Source organism: Nomia melanderi, chromosome 1 (genome assembly GCF_051020985.1).
Source record: "Nomia melanderi isolate GNS246 chromosome 1, iyNomMela1, whole genome shotgun sequence".
Lineage (NCBI taxonomy): Eukaryota > Metazoa > Arthropoda > Insecta > Hymenoptera > Halictidae > Nomia > Nomia melanderi.
Window position 1 is genome coordinate 19,241,378 of NC_134999.1, and position 24,632 is coordinate 19,266,009.

The window sequence follows — 24,632 nt, forward strand, 5'->3', positions numbered from 1 at the left end:
CTCATCAGAAAATGTCCGAATATTTATACTGAGAAACTTCCGAGTGCAAAGGGCTAACCCTTCGCGGACGAAGATACTTTGAAACATACAAAACCTTTAGCAGATGGAGCTAAATTATATACGAACCGCTTACATAATAGAAAAAACAGAACGTGCCAATCTCTTACTGTTTGAGTAATTAAATCATCTGTTTGCAACTTAGTCTTCGAAATATGAACATTTCATCCCGAAATGCCGACATTCGTCCGCAAAGGATTAATGATAACAAAATGGCAAGAACGTTATTCTCAGTTTCCAAATACCTAACCATACAAAACCTACAAAAAAGATTTTACTTTCCAAATCTTCACTCTCAAGGTTCTGTAAGATCCCAAATCTCCAGTGCCAAGTGATCATTACAGTACTGTCGGAGCATATCAATGACATTAACACTAGGTTACGGGCATTTATCGTACACTTCATTCTATTATTCCTAAAAGAATTGATGCTCGTTTATTTAGATTGTGGAAAATTGAGATTTGATAGTAGGTAATTGGGGTACATGTCAGTGTGATCGCATCAATCAAAATCGGCGTAAACATTTACAAAATATGTGGGAATGGATGTATTTGAGTGATGAATGTGTGTGCAATAGATGAATGACGCGACTGTGAGCGCGTTTTGAATGAATGTTCAAAGCCTTGGAATATTCTACATTATATTGATTTTCTCCATATGTTAATAATGTTCATTTTTTTTATGAATCTAGAATAATCCAAATATATGTGAAGTTAATGCATGGTGATGAAAGAATGTTCTAGAAAGTGTGCGAGTGAGACAAGAGCATCTGAGTATATAAATAGTGTGTGCGTTGTTTGATTTAGTTAGTGTTTTATTGTGAGTTGCCAAGAAATAATCGTACTGTTTCTAATAAAATTCTCTTTCTCCTACAAATAATACTTCTAAAATCCAATATGCATCAATTTGACGCGTTCCGTAAACCTAGTGTTAAACACATTGAGCGCCGGCCCCGTGAAAACGCGGGATTCGAAGTCTGTCGCTTGAGCGCCGCAATAATGCGGATTTCTGGATTCCCATTTCTGGATTTGACGAATACGCAATTAAAATGTATAATGTTTTGAATATTCTTTTTGGCTGCTCATTGATCAGATACAAGCGAATGAATCCGGCGAAACAATATTTTCCCGTTCGCCAAGTTCACAGATCAACGCTCGAGGTTCATATAGGAAAGCAAACACTTCGATGCGCAAATACTTTCACTCTAAACGAAGTCCTGTAAACAAATTATCAGACTCGAAAGGCGCGGAATAACATTAAACCGGAAACAATACTCTGTTGTTTACCGAACCGACGGAGCAACGCTCGGGTCCGAGCGTAAATCGAACGTGTCAATATTTAAACATATCCGCGGGAAATAAGATCTCGCAAATATTTCTTTGAAATTGAGAAGCGCGGAACGAAATCAGGGTAAATATTCCGCGCGCTTGTTTACCGGATCCGCGCGGGTCAGCGTTCGATCCCGGCGATACCGACGCGGCGAATAAACGACTCGGGGGCGTCTTCGTTCCCCCATAAAAATTCTTCCGGGCGTTCTTTTTTTATTTCTTCGTTTACGACGTAACGGGGAAGGTCTTGGGGGGGGGGGGAGATTCACTTTATGTACCACGGTATTCTTTCTAGACTGCGATTCTCCAGACTTTCCAGCGTCGAGGATCTATTGCGCTGCAAGCATTAACCCTTTGCGATGCATTCTGCGTTCGTTGCAATTGCTTTAAGAGATATCGCGTTAGCGTGTATGCACTTATATCTAGTGAAACTAATTGCGACTTCTATTGCCATCGTCGGGAACAAACTGTTTCGCGGCCATTGAGCGTGCACGGAATTTTTCTGTTCCCTGTTTTTCGCGAGTTAAATGTACTATGCAATTTCGGAATTATCTTATCTCAGAAAGTGAGATCTGATGTTTTTAATCAATAGATTAGTCTGTGTTTCTCTGAAATATTCTATTCTATATTTTTTAAATTATATTATATTCTATATTTCTTAAACTATATTCTATTCTATATTCTCCAAACTATTACAAACTATTACACAAATTTTATGTAATATAATTACATAAAAGTAGATACGGTAGTTTCAACGATAAATTAACGGTGAACGGTGAATCAAACTGATAACCCAATAATTCTACGCTCAACTCGAAGAATTTTATAATTACAGACGTATATAGTCTCTAAATACGTAGATGCAGCGAAGATATATAAAAATAATTGCGGCGAGGTAAAAAGTGAAAGGCGCGACGTGTAATCCGCCGACGCGGATTTCCCGACGCGAGGAGGCCGCAATTCATCTCTTTGTAGCGCGCCTCGTCTCGCCGCGGGACCGGGCTTCCGCGACGCTCAAAACTAGTTTCAAATGCAATCAGTACAGCCCGCGGCCGAGGAATTTCCTTGTTCTTCATTAGATGACTTAGTGGCAAAACGCGGGCTGGGAGATTCTTTGCCCGGCTAACTTCCGGCTGGAATATTCTCACGCGATTGTCGGAATTTCATTTTCACCGTTGGCCCGTTCAACTTCACCCCCTTTGCACCCCTATCGCGCGGCGAACGCGCTTTTTGCGCGGGCACCCTGCCAAAAAGTTCATCAACCCTCGCGACTCGACTATGATTTTAATTGCGACTTCTGGCGCGGCCGCTGTTAATCCGATATCTGTGTGCGCCTCGTTGATGCTTTAATAAGAAGGAAATTACAGTCGGTTGTTGCGTGTCCGTGTGCATGTAATTCAGAATTCTCTCGCGTTCCCTGTCGTTCTGGGTTGTAATATCTTTTTCTTTTCGAGATTTTTCAAACTAATGCACCGTGGTATCTGCATTTTTGCCGAATTCCGAATTGATCCTTGGTAAGCTCTCGAAAGGCAGCTTAATGAGTTACTCAGAAATTTGTAGCTTTAACATCTTGCCCTAATATCTTTTTGTTTTCGAGATTTTTCAAACTAATGCACCGTGGTATCTGCATTTTTGCCGAATTCCGAATTGATCCTTGGTAAGCTCTCGAAAGGCAGCTCGATGATTTACTCAGAAATTTGTAGGTTTAACCCCTGGCCCTAATATCTTTTCGTTTTCGAGATTTTTTGAATTAATGCACCGTGGAATCTGCATTTTTGCCGAATTCTGAATTGATCCTTGGTAAGCTCTCGAAAGGCAGCTCGATGATTTATTCAGAAATTTGTAGGTTTAACTCCTTGCCCTACGATTTATTTCTCAACTATGATCGACACAACTACTTTGCCGTTAATGATTTATTGAAGAGAGACAAATTTTAGGTATATTCTACGCCTATGTTCCCTTTAAATTATAATAATCGATAACAAAAGGATAATATTTAATTCGTATTCACAATAATTCACTAATATTTATATTTGTTAAGTTCTGTTTAAAACCTTCACCACGAGTCTCGCACGTTATTATAAGGCAAGGGGTTAAGATTTAAAAAAAATACTCTATGTTAAAAATACTCTGTTTTCTATTTAGAAATACGTGTATTGAATAGTCGAGCCGGAGTTCTATTGAAAGACACTGACTAGTAGCGATAAGACTGATAGATTCATTAATTCTGTTTATGAAAGGGTAATACCCTCTAGGATTAATAAATCATAATTGTTTCTTAATAGCTGGTCATTCGTAGGAACTGGGCCCCGTCGATTATTGCCGATTACAAACGATTAGTTGTCATGTGCCGCCTTAAGCGACAGCCGGCAAGAGTAAAATATCAGTCGTGGACGGAGGGTGAGCTGCTAGCGTTGACATTAATTCTAACCAATTGCGGCCGTACATGCGGATCGAGCGTTGGCCGGCCAGGCCGGCGGTCTAACAAGATCTAAACTTCGAGCGGAAGTGCGTGGTTGCGAGCGTGAACAAGACAAACTGTTTCTTCGTTGTCCCTCGCATTCCATCGCACATGCCTTACGACTAAATTATTCTCAATTGGTTTCATAAACATTGAAAATATAATATTTCCTAATGCTTCTCAAACTCAATGATTGAAGTAAGTAATAATTTCTTACTGGAATTCAAAACAAACTGTTTCTTCGTTGTCCCTCGCATTCCATCGCACATGTCTTACGATTAAATTATTCTCAGTTGGTTACATAAACAATAAAAATATAATATTTCCTAACGCTTCTCAAACTCAATGATTAAACTAAGAATAATTTCCTACTGGAATTCACGTAAAAAGAATTCTTTCAGAAGTAGACGCAACTGTTTCAAATACCTAGTTTCATATTAGAAAAATGCAATAATCTAACACTAGAACTACCGTACAAAATGACTGGTTTCGATTTTTGTTTAGCAATTATTGATATCTTCGAAGCATTGAATATTCGGAATGATTTTGAAAATAAATAGTTTCACTAGAGTACTATAATGAATGTCTAAAGAAACTGAAAATAACCTGTTACAATTTTCATAGGAATTATTAGTCGTATTAAATGCTCGGTAGTTCTAGTACTAATCACGCACTACAGTAATTATCTCGCGGTTCATTTGAATGTAGAACGCATTCCACGGTAAGTTTATAAATCTTTAATCCGTGCATAAACGAATTCGACTCGCGTTGATAACGGTGATACGAACGGTTCGACCAAGTGGATTAGAAACTTTCCTGTATTCAAGCTCGTTCGCAAGTAAATTCAAGCGTGCTGATCCTATTCGCAGTCTGTGCAACCTTGCAAATATAATGCACCGACCGGCCGGGTCCCTCCTTATCTTTCTGTACACAATTACACGCGTTTACAGACATTAGCCTAGAGTTCGGGCGTACACCCATGTAATCGTTGTCTATTATCTATTATACGTATTGTACGATCTGAGGGATTATCTGCTTGGTCTCAAATATTAGTACCTCGGATGATCTTCCTACCCCGTGGACCTAACGCCTGCTCTACTCGATTATCCAACGACCATTTAGTAATAACTGATTAACGATCAGGATAATCGTAATCCATTCCGAACGACATCATGAACAAATCGCCTCGTGAAACATAATCCAACATCAATTTCCCCAATAAAGTAACTCAGCCCACTAAATTACTACCCCGCAATCTCGCAATAGTTCCAGTTCCACCTAGAGAACTTCGAACCGCTATTCCCACCCCGAAAACTCCCAAAACGCAAGAACCGGGTCCCAAAAGCACAGCGTCGAGCCGCGAAGAAACAAATGTCCCCATTCGATCTCCCTCTCCCCGTTACCCGACACAATTTCTCACGCAGCGCAATAGCACCCACGTCTCTTCGAAAGAAAGACAATAAAACTCGCTGAAGGGATTTCTTCGTACGCGGCGGGGACCGCCGCTAAAAACGCTTGGATTGGCCGATTTCGGCTCATAAGTCTCCGCAAGCCGCGGTATCGCGAACTTTCCCGGATCCCATCAATAATCCTCGGTTCCCTCTGGCGCGCGCGCGCGCGCTCGCGTTCGCTGGCATAAAATATTCCGGCGGATGGAAAAAGGGCGGGAAGAAGTTGCAGCACTCGTTCGCTCGCTCGCTTGGCAGTGATGTCAACAACCTCTTGACGAAAAACGTTGAATGCCACGTTCACGTTCAATTAGTCGACGTCGTAAATGACGAGGGACGAGGGCGGAGCTGCGCGGGGGCTAAGAAACGGCCGCGAGCTCGTTAGACGCGATTTAAACCGCGCCCGCGTGGAGCGCGGCCGCGGCCGCCGAGGGGAAACGGTATGCGAGAGAGCACATCGTTAAGCACGCGTGTGTGCACTGTTTAAATACGGGAGTTGATGAAACGCCATCTTCGCGCCCGAGCCTCGACGACGACGAGGACGACGACGACGACGACGTAGCCGGCCGACGAGAAACTTACGGCGGCCACTTGACATCCGCCGACCCGCCCACATCTCGTAAACTGCTCGCTACAGGCCTTCCCACAACCGGTCGAGAAATTTCCAGCAATTCCCACTAATCTTCGGAGCGTACCGCGTAACACGTCCCTCTTCTTCTTCTGTTCGTTGTCCGGCGCTCAACGATGTAATTGATGGCGCACCGAACCGGACAACCGCGGGACACCGCGGACGTAACGTCTTGTTAAAGACTGCCTCGGAACGAAGGCTGGGGACTCACTTGTTCTAGAGCGTTTTGGTTGTGTTTGCACATTGAGCGCCGGCCCCGCGATAATGCGGGATTTTTAGTCTGCCGTTTAATTGCTAATCCTACGTTCATGCAGCATTTTAGATATGTATAACACAAAGTAAAATTTACAAAATCGAATTCCTTATTCTCTTCCGTAAGTTGGAAATTTTGGTTTAATCGATATTTAAAAATGTATCAATATGATCACCGACGTAGTAGCTGAAATTTGGCCGGCGTTCAATGTGTTAACGACGTCGAGTGTTGGATCGCTTCTATGTTCCGGTTGATTCTTGCTGATGGGTTTAGGGGATAGGCTATTGGTTCTTTAGAGCCTCGGGCTTGTTTGGCGTTAAGTCTGATCCTGTTGGTTTTAACTCTTTACGGACGAAGATTCTTCGAAACATACGAAACCTTCAGCATATGAAGCTAAATCATATATTAACTCTTTGAACTCTGTAGGCTCCGATATTACACCAGGAATAATATTAGATATTTCAATGAATTTTAAAGAAACTACCTTGCAATTATTAGATTCTTCATACATCCAAATTTTGCACTAAGAAGGAAAGTTATAGCGTGTTTCATTTTCGCTAGGGATACTATAAAAATTAGTTGCAGTTGCTGATAGATTACAAAACCATCCGGAGTACTAAGGGTTAATTGCTTTATTAATAGAAAAAAAGGGAAACTACGTGCTGATCTCTTGCTGTCTAATTACATTTTGTCCACGACTTAGTCTTCCAAATCTGAATATTTCATCTCACCGAAATGCCGACATCCGTCCGCAAAGGATTAATATTAGAGTCTAAGGTGGAGTTGTGGTAGCTTGAGTTTGAGGTTGAAATGTGTTGAATGTAGGCGCTATGAATGTAGAATGTCTAGAAAAGCTTAACTTCGAATACCCTTTCCTAATGTTCAATCCTTTGTTCTACCTACGAATAGAGATCTAATCGAACCACTATAATACAATTCCTATTGATACAATCGAATACTATAGTTTCTAGCGAAACAATACCGAAGAATCCTCTCGATCTGAAGTGGAGCGAACAAGTCCAATTCGCGACAAGACTGAAAGAATATTCGCTTTGTGACCGAAGACGTAAATTAAGGGTCACGGCGGGGGTCTAAAGAAAGTAAACCGATCGTAGGACCGTTTCACGGGTCCACTTTATGGGGGGACGCACAATGGCCAGCGGAAAAGGTCGCGAACAATTCTGCCAGGGGCCCTTAACGTCCGATCAAAGAACAGGCAAGCAGCGAGCGAACGAACGAACGAACGAGAGGAGGAACGAAAATGTATCGGCGACTGCATTCAACTCGCAGCCGATTCCTTTCGCCCCACGGGAACCGCGCGTTGACGGACCCGAACAGAAAACACAAGGATCTATGTACACAGTATTACCTTGACAGGCCTTTTACGGTGTAGCGAGTACAGCCGGCCAGCCGGCACTCGGAGGCCATTCGGCTTTTTTCCTCCTTTGTCCTCGTCGTTTCTTTCTGTTCGCTCCCCCTCTCGGCTTCTCACGGGCCAATTAAGCACAGCAATTAGTTTAATAATTAGCGGATTAATTAATATGCCACGCGACGAGTCACCGAGACCTGCGGGAACAATGCCGGGATTCAGGGAGCCGGCGACCACGTACCGATCCCGGCGCAGACGTCTGCGAACGACTGTCGCCTCGGTCCCTTTCATTCCGAGGAGCTGTTCCTTGCTCGGCGGTTAACGAAAAAATCGATGTTGTTCGGGGCGTGTTCACTGAAATATATTTACTTGAACAGGGAAAGAATATTGTGTGTTTAGAATTTTCAAGGTATTCTCGCGAGGAATAATTTGCAGAACACTACGAATGAAAGTTTGACTTTTTAACCCTTCGCACTCCAGAGGCGCCTTTAAGTAACCAAATGATTTGACACAGCAGAACTGTAAACTTTGATATTTAATATTAACCAGTTAACTGTGGAGTTTAGTTGGAAAAACCTCTGGTTCTGCGCGCAATAAAATCGAAAAATGGAGCGTGTACTCGTCGAACGTAGGACGCATGCACGTAGAGTATATTTTAATGAAAGATCAAAGCGAAACAAAGAAGAATTACATGTTTATGTGAAAAATAAAGAATTCATAAAAGAATTAGTATCATGTCAAGCTTTACGACGTGTATACTCGTCAAACACAGTTAACTGGTTAAACAGGGAACGAATGCTATGTGTTTAGAATTTTCAAGGTATTCTCGCGAGGAATAATTTGCAGAACACTACGAATGAAAGTTTGACTTTTTAACCCTTCGCACTCCAGAGGCGCCTTTAAGTAACCAAATGATTTGACACAGCAGAACTGTAAACTTTGATATTTAATATTAAACTTTGTATAATGCATCAATGTACGAAATATTGAAAGAAAATAGTTCTCTCTCCCGATGCATGTGAGATTTCTTAATTCAATCTAAGAAAATCGTCTGTATCTCATTAGAAAATATTGAATATTTCCGGTGAAAAACTTCTTGCGAACGAAGATACTTTGAAATATACAAAGTCTTCGACAAATGAAGTTAAACGAGATATCAGTTACTTAATTAATAGGAAAAAAGGAAACTACGAGCTGATCTTTTGCTGTCAGAGTAACTAAACCATTTCTTTGCGATTTGATCTTCCAAATATCACTCCGTCTCTCCGAAGTGTCGACGTTCGTCCGGAAAGTGTTAACGTTTCCAATGTTTGAAGTTTCTAGATACGTTTCGCCTTTATTACGTTCAACGGAAATTGTTACACGTTCGCTAACAGTGTAATCATTCCTTCATCCGTCACTGCACTATCGGATTAAAGCGTCGAACGTCGAGCTGCACGAATATTGCAAGGATCCATCGTAATACGATTAAAAAGTTTCCAATGAAACTCTGTACTCCAATTAGTCGTTTCATGGCCTTTTTTTTCTCTGCCTACGACGGCCTGTGGCCGGCCGTTTTTCCTGTCGCGTGCAACAGTTCCGCGCCGCGTGTAACGAGTCGAAAGCCTTTTCAGCCGGCGCCCGGCCCTGACACGACAAACTATCCGCGCGCCTAGTGGTCCTCGTTAATCGTGTTATTTGTCCGCTAATTAAGCGCGCGATAAATTCGACGAGAAGGTTGTAAGGGTTTATTGGGAACGGCAGCCGGCGGTCGTGTGTACCGTTCATTTCACGCGCTCGCGTCTGCCTTCGCCGAGTTATTCCTCCAGCCGCCATTTTGGTTCCCCCTTTTCCACGTGAACGTCTCATTTTTACTGGGACGCCCGGTTTAATGGGAAGTTAAATCGTTATTGTGCCATCGTTCGGTTGTACGTAATGATGTTGGGGATCGTTAAATTTTTATGAACTAAAATTTCAGAACATTAAATTCGTGTAAAGTAATAATCGAAATCACGAAATTTCTATCCAGTAATGTTCGAACGTTCGTGTAAAGCATTCACAATTACTCCATTTCTATGAAAAAACATTCGAATATATTAAACTAAAATGATTAAGTTCGTGCAAAACAAACTTTCACAATGTTAAATTTCCATAAAATAATATTTGAAATTACAGAACTTCTCCGAAATATTTGAGATCACTGAATTCCCTAAAAATAACAAACCAGAGAAAGACAGGAATTAAAGAATGATCAAAAAACGCAACGAGACTACGTCCATCAATAAAACCATTAGCAGCAATACCTTCCACTATCTCGGCGTTTCCGACCGGTTAATTTCAAGCGCGTATCTTCAATACTCGCCGGTATCGTCGCCGGCGTAGAAGGGTGTGTCGACAAAAAGCGTGCATCAATGTTTCAGCGGTGTTCTACATCCACCGGCCCCCGGGAAGCCCGGCATTCTGTTCGTGGCGCTGCGACGAATCCGCGATTCAGTCTGCATAATGCAATAACGTCTCGACGAACGGACGAGCGAGCGAGCGGGCGAGCTCCGTCCCGTAAGCGGGGCGAGTGTACAAATGAAACGGAAACAAAGGAATCGGTAGCGAGTATTTTCTGTCTGCGAGAGGGGCGGGAGGGAAGCGCTGGAGAATCGGCCAGGAGGCACGGCACTCGAAACTCACCCCTGCGAGAGAACCACCCCCTGGCGGACGAGGTAAACGGACGGGGCGCCCCCTCGGCTTGTTGCACAGCGCTGAAAGGCCGACGAATTATTTAAAAAGCCTCGTTATTGTTCCCGGATTCCGCCGAACCGCTGCGAAACCGCCCGCGGCGGCTAGAGAACCGGAGGCCGGAGATTCTTCCGCGTGAAAAACACGCCCGTTTAGCGATTCTTATTGTTCGACGCCGGTTTTTTCGCCGTCGAGGCTTTCTTGCCGGTTCCCGCTGGAAAGAAATCGGCGCAACGCCGCTGCCGCGAAATTTGGGGCAGTCCCGGGTATTTCAAGTTTTATCGTTGTTACTGTTTTTGTCGGCATTAATGAATTGCCGCCGGGCACTTTCCGCGAAGAGGAATTTACAGATGGAGAAACGTTTCGGAGCATGAAAGTTTGATCTTGTACCGTTCGTTTTATCGTTTTCATCTCGCGCAAGTATCAGGGACGGAATTATAAACTTTACTGTAAGTACCGCTTCGTTAGTATAGCGGAATAATGTTATCGATGGAACAGTTAGACGTGTAATGAGTACTTCGCTCGCTTTGTAGCCCGAACGCGTTGACAATTTATTAGCTACGTCTGTTTGCTTTTGTCAGAGTTTCGTTCGGGATACTTATAACTCCGTTGTGCTCCGGGATAATTAAGAACATTATAAACTACGCAACGCAATTAGAAACCTGTGCAAAAAATCGAGCGTACTCGTAATTACCAACTATCATCGTCACTTCCATCTCCTTTACTGTATTAACTCTACTGTACTAATCCCATCCCTCTAATTCAATTCTACTTTACCCATCTTCCTAATTCTAACCCCACTTTTACCAACAATACCCCAACATCCTCGAATCCTTCAATTTCAAACCCTATCTATCATGTTCCAATGAATATATCCTGAATAGTCCCTTAACCCTTAACACTCCAGATGGTATTGCAATCTATCAGGAACTGCAACTAATTTTTATAGTATCTCTAGTGAAAATGAATAATGCTTTAACATTCTTTCGATCTTTTATTTTCCTTCTCAGTGCGAAATTTGGGTGCGTGGAAAATCCGATAATTTTAGAGTAGTTTCTTTGATTCGTTAAAATATTTGATATAACTGGCGCAATATTAGAGCCTACGGAGTTCAAAGAGTTAAAAGTCTTATTATCAGCAGCCCGATCTACACCGCGTTAAATACGAACTAAAAGGCTCGCTATCGGGCGGCCAGCCCGACACCGTGCGCGCGAGAACAACGAGCGAGGGAGAGCGTGAATTCCGTCGTTTCCCGCGGCAAAGAAGAAAAGCGGGGGTGGTGTCCGGCGCGGCGTCCGCGGTCCTTTGACGCGTCTCGCCGCGATAACCCCCAGAGGCCGACCTCACACGGCAACTGGCCTTGTTTCGGCCGCCTTTGACGGGATTTTATCACGGAACTGGCCCGGCGACGGGCACACAGCTCGCCGCGATAACGTTCCGCCGGCCACTACCGACTGCACGACAAATTCGCGCGATCTGGAAATCGTTTCCGTGCGACGCGCCACGGAGGACGCGCGCGGAATACAGAGTTCGCCGCCCGAGTCATCTCGCGCCCTCTTTTTCCCCTCTCCGGGGCACTGTCACCGGATCCGGATTATTGTTTCGGGCGTCACGTAGCCGGAGCTTAGGCACGCGTGCCGCGCGAACAATTCACGGGGAATACGAAAATTGCTGAACCGATCCGGTCTCCCTTGGATCGGTTTCCCTTGGATTCCGACTTATTCCCTTGGCGCTGCCTTTCCGCGGAGTCTCAGAATAGAGACGGCGCTCCTGGGGTTTATTAACGGTAAAACTGTCGGGTATTGATTTCCCCTTTAGCTTCTCATGGAGATTACGATTTAACGAGGTTTTCGTTCAATCGTATTCCAATTTGTGTATTATTATGAGTCGCTGGGAAGCCAATGCGGCTGAACCCGGAAAAAAAAATTGAGATCAACTTAATGGATTCTGAAATTATCAGAGAGTCTGAGCTGGAGAAGACGAGGGACGAGTGGATCCTTTAATAGCTGAAAAGAGTATTACTTGTTCGATCGACGTTTACGAAGATCAGGAAATATCAAGAAATGGACTTAACCCCTTGGCTACTTTGTCATTAATAATTTATTGGAAAAGTCCTAAGCATATTATGCCTATATTTCCTTTTAAGTATCATAATTGATTACAGAGGAATAATATTTACTTTGAATCCAAATGTGCTAAGTAATATAAGTATTTGTTGAATCATGTTGAAAATTTTCACGAGTCTCACTCGTTGTTGTAGGGCAAGGGGATAAACGCGTTGGCTACTGAGCGACTCAAAGGTCGCGACAAAAAAGTTCTGAGTGTTTCAGACAATTTTTGAGGATTTAGGAGTGTAACGTGATTTCGGAATCAGTGAGTAAGATTGAAATCTATCGGATGCACGAGTTTCTTGCATTGTGTTCAAACAATGCGTTTGTTAATTGGACTAAATATGAAATAATGTTGTACCTCGTCTCTTCACTGTTCGGAAATGTGCGCGTGAAGTTTCGTTCAATAAACGCATCTCCGTTTACATCGTCGACGTTACAATTTGATAATGGTGTTTTACATTTAAATAATGCAGCCGGCGCGATCGCTGTCAGGTTTGATAGCCATTCGACGCAACGGGGAAATTCCAAAGAGAACGTGACACGTCAAACCAAATTTCGAACTTGATCGGAAAAGAGAATTTACTCCGAAACAACATAATTTGTTGCTGTCGCGGTAACGTTCTCCATTTTCAGCTTTATGAAAGGAAAAACTTGATGAACACGGTATGCAACTCTTCGCGAATCAGGAAAATCTGTTCAGAAACTTCGAACGAACGTTACTTCGCAATACGCGAATGAAAAGTCAACATAATTTACAATAAATCTTCAAATACAATTATGAAGAATAAATTAAATATCCGATGATCTCGTGTATCCTCTCGCAAGTATGTAAACTCGATCAACGGTCGAAACTGTAATTACCGTATTCGATTAGGATAGATTTCGTTACGATATTATTGCTGGCGAAACGCGGATGTTTACGTCCATATAGATTTTCTACGCTAATGTGCATAACTTGTTTATCTTACCGTGGATTCCATTCCATGCACGGTAATACCAATATGGCGGCATTCGTCCGTAAAACGTTCGCGAAATTTCAGCTGCGCATTACTGTCGTGATGTTAAAAGAAATTCCACTGTCGGGCAGGTAGTTAAGAATTTATTCCACAGAAATAAGTTATAAGAAAGAACACTGAACATTCGTTAGTGCGTGTTTAGTATCCGCGAATGTTTGGCAAACAATTGAAGGAACTAATTATGCCATGCACGGAGAAGGGGATTCTGCGATGTGTGCAATGCAGTTTATCGGATGACCTTCGGAGAAACTATTCTCGTAAAATCGGGCTACGTGCATATGTCTTGCTTCACCGGAAATCTAATAAACCCAGGAACGTCGTATTAGTGAAATTCATGCCGCTAATGCCAGCCTTTAGCATACCAGTGTGTTGATTAATGCGCGCTGTGCGGTTGATTCCGTACCGAAAACCATCGCGTTCAATTTATTTCATACATAATATACGATTTCAATGTAGGTGCAGTCCGTTATATACAGTTTCCAGGAAGAGATAAGTGGCATTAGCTGAAACAGTATCAGCTGAATTCATGATGCAGGGATTGGTTTGTAGATATAGAAATTCAGAGAAAAAATGTCTACGAAGAACTTTATCGTATTCTAAAGAAACTTATCGAACTTTTCAAAAGAAATTCATTGCTACGTAACTCGTAGAAGACTGAAAATATCAATAAACACGCAAGATTCATTAACACTAGGTTTACGGACGTTTATTGTCCGGTTTATTCTATTGTTCCTAGAAAAATTGATGTTCGACCATTTAGATCTTGGAAATTAGGGATTTAAAATTAGGTTATTACGATACGTATTCTTGTAACTGCATCAACGAAAACCGACATAAACGTTTGCCAAGTAATGTTTATAGATTCAGTATGCGTCAAATTGACGCACTCCGTAAACCTAGTGTTAATACGGATTAATCAATAGATGATCACCGATTTCTCTACAACACGTTTTTCCATTTCTTTCCATTTTAAACTAACCATCGCCAAATCGATATTCATTATCCTAAAGGTGTTCCACATCGTACGAGAATTTTACCTCGAAAACACGTTACACGTTTGCGAATTATACGCGGTCAACATCGTGTTAAAATAAACGAATTAAAGCGACGAGAGAAATATTTCTCCAATTAGACGTTCACGAGTACAGTGCAAAAACGCTGACAAACATCAAGCTCGCAATGTAATTTTCCATTCGAAAATATTGACGGAAATCGTGTAGAACATCGAACAATGCAATGTAGACGACGGGAAACAAAAGGCAGCAACGTACACGCGAGCAGAAACGTTCGGGCTGTCATTTTAACTGGCTAATGGAAAACGTCTGACCGCTGTTACCGCGGTGGAAATTACGCGGAGTGATTCGTTGATCGAATACTTTTATTTACAAGTGATATTTGCGACGACAGTCTGCCCCGACGGCCGATAAATAAATTAATGAGGCCGAGTTAAATATTCGATCGCAGGGGTCGCGGCCGCGCGGAGCAGAGCCGCGCGACGACTTTTTCTCCTTCATCCCATAATTACTATTTTTCTCTCCGTTTCCAACCCTCCCACCGACCACCTACACAGCCCCATAGGCAAATAAAGTTCGCCCGGTTACGCCGGCGGAACCTGCTTTCACGGTAAACTTTCCTCGTGGCTTGTTTACGCTGTTGTCCGTCTGGATAAACTCTGTCCCGGCTCCCTTTGTCCATGAATTGATAATTGTAAGCATCGCTAATGACGACGGAACGTTTTTCAATTCTCGCTGCGTGGCCACCACGGTTGTAGCTTATCGTTTATCTTCTATTTAACAGTCGCCGACCGTAGGAACACCACTTCGCGCGGAAAATCGAAGATTAAACGCGATTCCGATGGTAATTCCCCTTGAAAAATGCGATTCCCAATATCGTTTGTTCCGCAATCTTTTTTTCTGGATACGACATTAGCAACGAAGTTATCTTGCTTCGACGATTCTCTAAATCTTGAAATTTTTAGAAATTGAAGATTAACACGTTGAACGCAGCACGATTTCATAGAGCAAAATACACAAAATGGAAAAAGTACAATATTAAATCGTTTCACTGAATTGGATTATTATCGTTGCACGTTCATCAAACTGAATGTCACCGCATTGGATAGCATTATTTGTAATATAGAAATGTGTGCGAATAATCATCGTTTCATTGAGTGAATTATAGTAATTCGATTTGCTTGCGGGTCACCGGTGACCTCCATGGCATTCAACGTGTTAAACGTGTTGATTCCCGATGGTAATTCCCCTTGAAAAATGCGATTCCCGATATCGTTTGTTCCGCAACTTTTTTCCGGATACGACGTTAGCAACGAAGTTATCCTGTCTCAACGATTCTCTAAATTTTGAAATTTTGAAGCTTAGAAACGTAGGAACTTCGAAGCTAATTTTGAATGCCTGAAATTTCGTGCGTATGAATATTCGGGAATCTGAATATTTGAAACTTTGAAAATTTGGATATGTCAATATTTGGAAATTTGAATATTGGAATATTTCAATATTAAAAATCCGAGTGTGTCAATGTTTGAAAATTTGAAAATTTGAATATTTCAATATTTGGCGTTTTCGAACTTGGACGTTTTGAAGTTTCTCAATAGCTATGCAAAATTCATTGGTTTTCAGGGGCGGCGATCAAACTTCTGAGGCTAGAAGTGCCAAGTATAGCGGATCCCAGGTTGGATAAAGTGACTCTGAGGTGCGAGTACGATCTGGACGGCCTGGATTTGTACTCGGTGAAGTGGTACAAGGACGGCGCCGAGTTCTTCAGGTACATGCCCGAAGCGAAGCCACAAGGCCGAGACTTCCCCGTCGAGGGCGTCTACGTCGATGTAGATAGAAGCGACTGCAAGCAAGTGACGCTGCTGGGACAGGCGAACACGAGCAAAGGTTGGTTCACCTTTAATCCCCTCGCCTTAATTATTATTCATATCAGCTTGTTTCATAAGTAATGCCCACCATCTAATATCAACCATTAAAGCGTACACCTACAGCAGCAACGTGAAACGAGACGAGTTACATGCTCCCGAAATGTAATTACTTCAAAATTAACAACAATTTTCGATAGAAGTTCACCTTCTTCTAAACTCTATATTAATCGCGATATACAGACGTTGAAGAACAACACTATTCCTACCGCGACCAGTCAAATGTTTTTAAAATTTCGATTAGAATTTCCTATAGACAACGTAATCCAATCGCCTTTATACACGATTTTTCCTAAAATATGTGTATAAAACATTTTTCAATATTCACACCTTTTTTTATTGTTCATTATCTTCATTCTATATTAACCCTTTAACGCACAGTTTTTTTGAAAACAACCGGCCAAAAGAAATCAATTTTGATATGCTGCGCTTTTGTTCCATGGAAAAAGGCTATATTTTATTCTTGAATAAATATGTGTTATAGCTTACAATCCCATGTAAATGAAACGATTAATCAATAAAACGATTTTTTTTCTTTGCTTTCACATTGTTATTTTCACAGTTTGGTCTGTTTAGCGCGCTCGAATTAACTCGAGCGTACAAGTTAAGAGGTTAAAAAATACAAGTTATGCTAAAAACCAGTCGTTTGACTGGTCGCAATAGGAATAGTATTAAAAAGATTTAACACAAACACAGAAATTTGAAATACTTGACGAATATTCATTACTATACGAGGATTAGCTATTGAACACTTCAAACGGGCTCTCAACCATCTGACAAAGCTCCACGTTAAAAGCAATAACCCTACGTACCGTTCAAACGATCTTTTCAAAATTCTCTCTCGCCTTCTCTAGAACTTCTTAAAACAATACAGCAAACGCTAAACATTTTTCCAGCGAGCTCCATGGAGCTCGATGATTCTCTCCTCGGCGCGATGCTCATTGTAAAAAGGGGTAGTTAACGGGGAAAGCAAAAGGGAGGCTCCGGCGCCCCGGCGCAGCCCATTTTAAATTGAAATCGAAATTATTATTCCGCAGTGAGAAAGAAGGCCGGCGATAAAAGTTAATGGACTCGTTAAACCGTGCTTAAATAATGGAGCAACTTCTCGCGGCGCGGATGAGACCCGGCTCTATTAAATTTCTATTCGCGATCACCTTTACACCGGGGCGCTGTGCTTTCTAGTCCTCGCATTTCTCAGCCCCTTAACCCTTCCCGCGGTGGCGTTGGCTTCCTAATCTACAAGTTACCACGGATGTATCGCCGCTTCCGGTCGCGAAGTAGTTCCCGTAAGTTCATTAATTCATTACGGTCGAAAGGGTAGCTGCGCGATAAGTTGGCCACGGTTTCAGTTCGCCCCTTATTCTTTCGCTTGAAACTTTTCGTCGCCCGTAATGGCTGTCTGGAGCACGGTCTCCTGGGCGGGTGCTCGTAAAAGGAAACATAACGCGAGCCCAGCGGCGCTGGAGCCGCGTCAATGAAATCGGGAATCCGGCCATAACGGCCGAGAAATCGAGTGAGGACGGATTAATTGAGCTTACGGCCGCGCCAGCCGTGTATTACGATGTACGGGAACATTTATTCGACCGACCCAGCGGGAATGGAACTTTACAATGAACCGGAAAAATTCGGCGGTTTCGCGAGAAAGAATTTCATTTCGAGAGTTAGAGAATCATCGACGCTGCATTGTCCTCTTATTATGGAGCGAGTGGACTGATCAAGCTAACCCTTTGCACTCGGATGTTTCTTAGTAGAAATATTTGATATTTGTTTATGAGGCAAAGACAATGTTCTTTGAGATAATTCGGGTAATGGAACTTTACAATGAACCGGAAAAATTCGGCGGTTTCGCGAGAAAGAATTTCATTTCGAGAGTTAGAGAATGATCGCTGCGTTGTCCTCTTATTAACACATTGCGTACCGGATAATTTTCAAGAAACTGAATTGTGCAGATGGCAATTCTCACTGAGATCTACTTATATCACCATACATAGAACTCAGATATATTGTTCTGTAATATACTTTAAATAGATAATCAATTCGAATTAGATTTTATATTTTTTCAATGCTGTGGTAATTGGCGAAGTTGCAGAGATAAGTGTCTTTATATAAAAACGAGATTTCTCGTTACCGGTACACAACGTGTTAACGTGGAGCGAATGGACTGATCAAGCTAACCCTTTGCACTCGGATGTTTCTTACTAGAAATATTTAACATTTCTTTACGAAGACGATGTTCTTTGAGACTAATTCGAAGAGAAATCACCAGTACATCGAGGAACAAAGCTGTTCTATTCGAATGTTTCGCGTATCGAGGCATTATACAAAGTTTAACATTAAATATCACAGTTTTTTTTACTGGAAATATTCGAGATTTTCCGACGAGACACAGACGAAGTTGTTTGAACGTAATCCAAAGATGATTCACAGATAAATCAAGCAACAAAGATATTTTACTTAAATATTTCACATAACAGTACAAAGTTTAATTTAAAGTAGTAAATATTTAACCTGATAGTTTTACTGCGTCAAATCAAGCGGTGACTGAGAGTCACTTCACGAGTGCAAAGGGTTAAGGGCAGTTTCGAAGTATTCGTAGCAGCTCGGAGAATCAGGAATTGAACGAAGTATTAAATCTTTCAATTTTGCTCAAGTAACTCAAGCCAACCGTGTAAAAAATCCCGAACCAATTCCCGAATAAACAAACAAACAAACGGTCAAGCGTTATTCCAAACGAGTACCATGATAATTCCTATAACAAGCTTCCTTCGTTGATCCGGCACTTAATCGATTCATTAATTCCCGGGGTGAATTTGAAATTTAAAAAGCACCTCGTCCCGACCCAGTTCGCACCCCTTTGTCCACCGTAGTCTACGAGCAAAGGGTCCGCGCGATTCCATTAGGCTGATGATTCATTCGAAAAAAAAGATCTTCGAAAAACTTCCGGTGTTCCCCGGTCATCCATCACTTATCCGGCGCTAGAGCGTCGAAGACAACGGCCGGACGGGAGAGGGAGGAGTTAGGGGCTGCCGCGAGAGCTGTCTCTGTCGTTACCCGCAACTTTCCTGATCAAATTTATCACGGGGTCGGCCGGCCTCGCCCCGCGTTACTTTAAATATCAATCGTGGCGGACAGTCCGCCGGATGAGGCGGAATGGAGAAAGATATTACCTGTGTGCTGGCTGTGCGACAGGTAAGGTGAACCTCGTGGGATCGTATGGCTGCGAGGTGTCCACCGAGGCGCCGAGCTTTCTGACAATCTACGAGGTGGCGAACATGAGCGTCGCCATACCGCCGAGCGAGCGTCCCAGCCTCCAAGGGCTCCGACCATCCTACGAAGCCGGCGAGATCCTTCACGCGGAGTGCACCTCGGCGCCGAGCTATCCCGCCGCGGCGCTTGCTTTCATCCTAAATGGAAAAGAGGTGAGCTGGCTGCGCCAGGTTTTACGGTAATATATTAGCTACGACGGCAGGCTGCCCGGGATGACGGGACCGTGTCAAAGTTAGTTGAACGCTAGCTGAATCCGACGAGCTAGACGCTTGGACCATGCTACACGATCGCTACGGGCGTCAAATTGGGTTGCGTCTGCTCGCCGGGGATACTTCTGAACGTAACTTTTCATATTTCGTTTGCTTTGGTTGGAAAACTTCATTTCTTCAGATTTTATTCTTTCGGGTAATTTAGTGGATAGAATGATAGAGTAAAGTAGTCTAAATTGAGCTATCGGAGATCGGATGCTTCTGTAGAAATTGAAACGATTACGAGTTCTTTTTGTAGTATTTCAACATTCGGTTCTTTAGATGTTTTCTATAGAAACTGGGTCATTGAAGACTAGAACACTCGTTAACCCTTTGCGGTCAGGAGTATTGGTTTCTCACTTTGAGGTTCACGACGTTAGTTCATTCAATTACAGCTTAACCCTTTGCCCTCGAGAATATTTTCCTCAATAAATATTCATTACTTTCTGATGAAATGTCAATGATACTTTTTGCAATTAACATCAAAAAATAACTTGCATAAATTAAGCGACAGAACTATTTTATTTCGATGTTTCATGTGTTCGTACGTTATATAAAATTTAATATTGAATTTTCAATTTTACAATTTTCTTGGGTCAAATCAAATGGCGACTGAAAGGCGCCTCTCGAGTGCAAAGGGTTAATATGACGCTCTATTTAATTATTCGAGAATATTTGGGAGTCGTTAAAGTGTTACCTTTAACCTCTTAGGCACGGCTGAATTTTACGCGGGGCTGTTTCTCTGTACAGCAGAGTTCTGTACGGGCAATGCTGTTCTCTACGCGAGTACATTGGAATGAAGTTTTCGATGATTAAATTATAATTTTCCTGAAAGATATGATACACATAATTTAACTTTAACAATTTACTTTAATAATTAATAATACAATTGTGTACGATCTATGATATATTGGTAGCGACGGAGCCACTATAGTGGCGTGTCGTGCCTAAGAGGTTAAATGGGACAATTGTGATACTATAAATATAGAAGAAATTGTTAAAACACGTAGAAGTTGCAATAAAATACAATGTCGAGTCCACATAGTACTGCTAAGGGTTAAGTGTCTAAAGTTTTGTAGTTTAGTTCTTGGAGAAAGAGCACAGTTTTTTTACTGGGAATATTCGATTTATCTGTGTCCCACAAATGTGACAATTGTGATACTATAAATATAGAAAAAATTGTTAAAACAGGTAGAAGTTGCAATAAAATAGAATGTCTGACTCGACATAGGACTGCTAAGGGTTAAGTGTCTAAAGTTTTGTAGTTTAGTTCTTTGTGTATGGCTTAGCAAGGCTGGTTCGAAGAGATTTAGATGATGCTGCCTGATAAAGGGATTTCAGATTCTTAGGGTATTCGTGTCTCGATCGACAGGTGAGCAAAGGTTCGACGAAGGAACTGCCGACCAGCGGGCCCACGGAGAACAGCATCGTGTCATCGACTCGATTGAGCCTGTCGTTGCGCCTGGAACGACACCATTTCCCTGGCGGTACCCTAAGCCTGACCTGTCAGTCCACCTTACCGGGAATCAAAGGCGCTAGAGCAGCATTGGAGAGGACAGAAACTGCGACGCTCGCTGCCAGCAATCAGCGGCTTGCCCAGGAACCGCCGCGATCCGGCTCCGGTTTCAACATTCCCATCCTGTCTACCATGGTTTGCTGTCTGCTGGCAACCATCAGATCGGTTTCACGCGGTAACGTTTCATTTCTGCATGCATAATCGCCGGGACACTCACGATTATCGATTATTTATCTCGCATGGGACATCATTCAAGAGACACTCGGGCGGTTTTCACCGGATATCTACTAGGAAGTAGCTCTTACGGAAATGTTAGACATATTTTTTTATCGATAACCGAGTCATCGAGATCAGGAACAACATAAATCGAGTTTCCTTACTTTAATCGTACGCGTTTGGTTATCGGAATGATCGATCCTCGTTTCGGAAGAATTCACGAGAAGTCTTATGCGGTCTCTGATCTCGCGAGTTCAATTAACCTGCAGATTTTTATGCAAATATAGATGCTTATGATTCGATCGATCATTGAAATTGGGTTTTCTATTTCAGTCTTCTAAGTTTGCGTTTGAATTGCGTTGAAACCGACATTCTATAAATGCATAAAATCCGCAGTTTAATGATAATGTATATTTAGAAGACGAAAACCCTGCAAACCATTAAGTTCGATATTCCGATAAAGTGACTTAGAGAGTCGTATGATCATCTAGGTTATCGCTCAGCGAATGGCGAATATTCCAGTGACACTTTATATGACCCTATACTTAGATCTCATTACATACTTCTGTTCCAATTAATTAATCTACTGTGCTTTTAACGTACTTTAATTTTCATCTTTCATCATTTGTTCGATTTAGCATGTAAATCGGTGATAATACAACATAACGTCATTAAATATTGCAACGCGTTTGACAAAGCATGTCAGCCAAAGGAAACGACGAATCCTCATCCAGAACATGTATTCTACCTCCATCTACATGTACTCTCCCCCTTTCTCATGCACAAAGGATTACCGACGCAAGAAGCGCACGCCAAATATATTTTTAACAATTACTTTTTACAACGGGCACACGAGAGTCAAGCTGTGTCACTTGAATGACGTTCCCCGTCAGAGAGATCGCGCTTGTTAGCTGGGGAAACGGATCGACTCGACGGTTCAATCGTCGAATCGATCGGTTTCGCTGCCATCTTGGCCCGCCATGTTGCGCCGAAGTTTTCCTTCTCTGACGTCGCTGTGGATTATTATTGCGGGATGTTCGGGCGACCCTTTAGATCGTTCTTTGAAGCATTTAGCGTTGACAGCGATTGGCGCCGGGAATCAACCTTTAACCCAGTAGGTCACGTCCGAATTGCTCGAATTGGAAAACTTTGGCACGATAATGTGCGGTATAAAAGGAATTTTATTAGCTTACTTTCAGCTCTAATTAGAAATTGGAGAATCGTTGCCAGTAAACACTTTGGATTTCGCGTTCTTTTGATTCTTTAACCCTTTGCACTCGAGAGGCGCCTTCCAGTCATTTGATTTGACCCAACGTTGTAAAATTGAAAATTCAATATTAAATTTTATACAACGTCCGAACATGAAACATCGAAATAAAATAGTTCTGTCACTTGATTTATGCAAGGTATTCCTTTATGTTAATTTTAAAAAATATCATTGACGTTTCACCAGAAAGTAATGAATATTATTGAGAAAAATATTCTCGAGTGCAAAGGGTTAAATTAATTTGAAGATTGATTTAAACTTGAAAATGAAAAATTTGGAAATTTAAAAATTAAGTAACTACTGGGTTATCAATGGTTAACGTTAGCGCACGCGAGCATACACACACACACACGCGCGAGAAACATGGAAGAACGCGTAGTGGATCGGTCGCGCGGCGAGAGAGCAAATCGGAGAAAAACACTATAGCAATATAATTTAATCGGAGGCGTGATACGACGTGTTGTACATAGTGTATGATTGTGAAACTAGATTTACGAGTCGTGTAATTAAGAGGGGCAGAAGAAACAGAAACACACAAAACGATAAACAAACGGTGAAAGTACTGAGTGAATCATTAGAGCCGGAGAGGATGTCGGGATCGCCGGCCCTTCCCACGAGTTTCATGTGCGCCCGCTTCGCGTGCACACACGTGATGGTGTCGTGGTCAGGTTCTTATTATACGAGGAACATAAATCCTGCGGGAGAGACGCGGTTCCATTGATTCAATATTTATGGCGTTAAGATAATTGTATTTTTCTCTCGGCAATCTTTTTTGGTGGCGTACAAGAATTTATATATATATACATATACATATATACATACGTATAAATATATAAATATAAATATATAAATATAAAAATATAAATATAAATATAAATATAAATATATATATATGTATACACGATGATGAATACGTCATATTTACGTTTTACTGTAATTTTACATGATCCATATCTGATCGTTACGATACGTTTCAAACAATAAAGAGGAATATTGAAGCAATCCTTGTATCATCTTTATTTTAAATTCCACCTGTATATCGATACCAATCGAGAAAGGTAAAGTATACGTTTTCCTATTTAGCGCTCTAAAAAATTCTCCATACTTTTCACCTACACGTTTATTAGTAGAATTTGAACAGGTAAGATATCAGATTCTTTCCACTGCTTTTTCTATTCGCACAAAAACAATACTCCCGTATTTCCGATGGTTCCCCGATACTTGGAAAAATTGTTCCTGCCTCGAGGTCGAGGGAAAAGTAGTAGAATTACTCGTGCTTTGGATATTGCGGAAATCAATGCTTCCCAAAAGCAATCGGCATTTCGTAAGCATCACGGCGGAGCCGACTTCTCTGATTGAACCGGAAGCTCCGCGAAAACACTCCCGGCACAATGCGCTCGCTCGCGGTTTTCCGATACACCCTTCCAATCAGTTTTGCGCTGGATCGTTTTCGCCGGGTAACCGGAAATAAACTCGGTACCCCGGCCACGCAGCATGATCATACTAGATATTAACACGTTAACTGAGCGTTGATTAACCCTCGCGGACCGTTCGTTCGGGAGCAATTCGGCGCGAAGGGAAATTCCAGCGACCCGCCCCGTGGAATACACGTTCCGCGGAATTTCCATCAGGGGAAAATGTGAACGATTACCGTGAAAAATTGCATCAATTACGGTAGTTTGTTCTCGTAAATCGGATCCGTGCTTATGCTTCGGACAACTTTCAATGGGAACTATACTCAATTAACGTTCAGCGAAGTCTTTTTAACTCAAACATTCTTAACTTTCAGCTTCTGTAACA

At 42.1% G+C, this 24,632-nt stretch overlaps 1 protein-coding gene across 1 annotated transcript in view; it reads left to right on the forward strand.

Annotated features, from left to right (window-relative positions):
* LOC116432710 (uncharacterized) overlaps positions 1 to 24,233 on the forward strand; it is a 94,853-nt gene extending 70,620 nt beyond the window's left edge. Inside the window, exons 2-4 of the mRNA XM_031989954.2 lie at positions 16,017 to 16,280; positions 19,508 to 19,737; positions 21,206 to 24,233. Coding sequence (XP_031845814.1) covers positions 16,017 to 16,280; positions 19,508 to 19,737; positions 21,206 to 21,550 — 839 coding nt within the window. The 3' untranslated portion in view covers positions 21,551 to 24,233. The remainder of the gene's footprint in view (positions 1 to 16,016; positions 16,281 to 19,507; positions 19,738 to 21,205) is intronic.
* Positions 24,234 to 24,632: the final 399 nt, after the last annotated feature.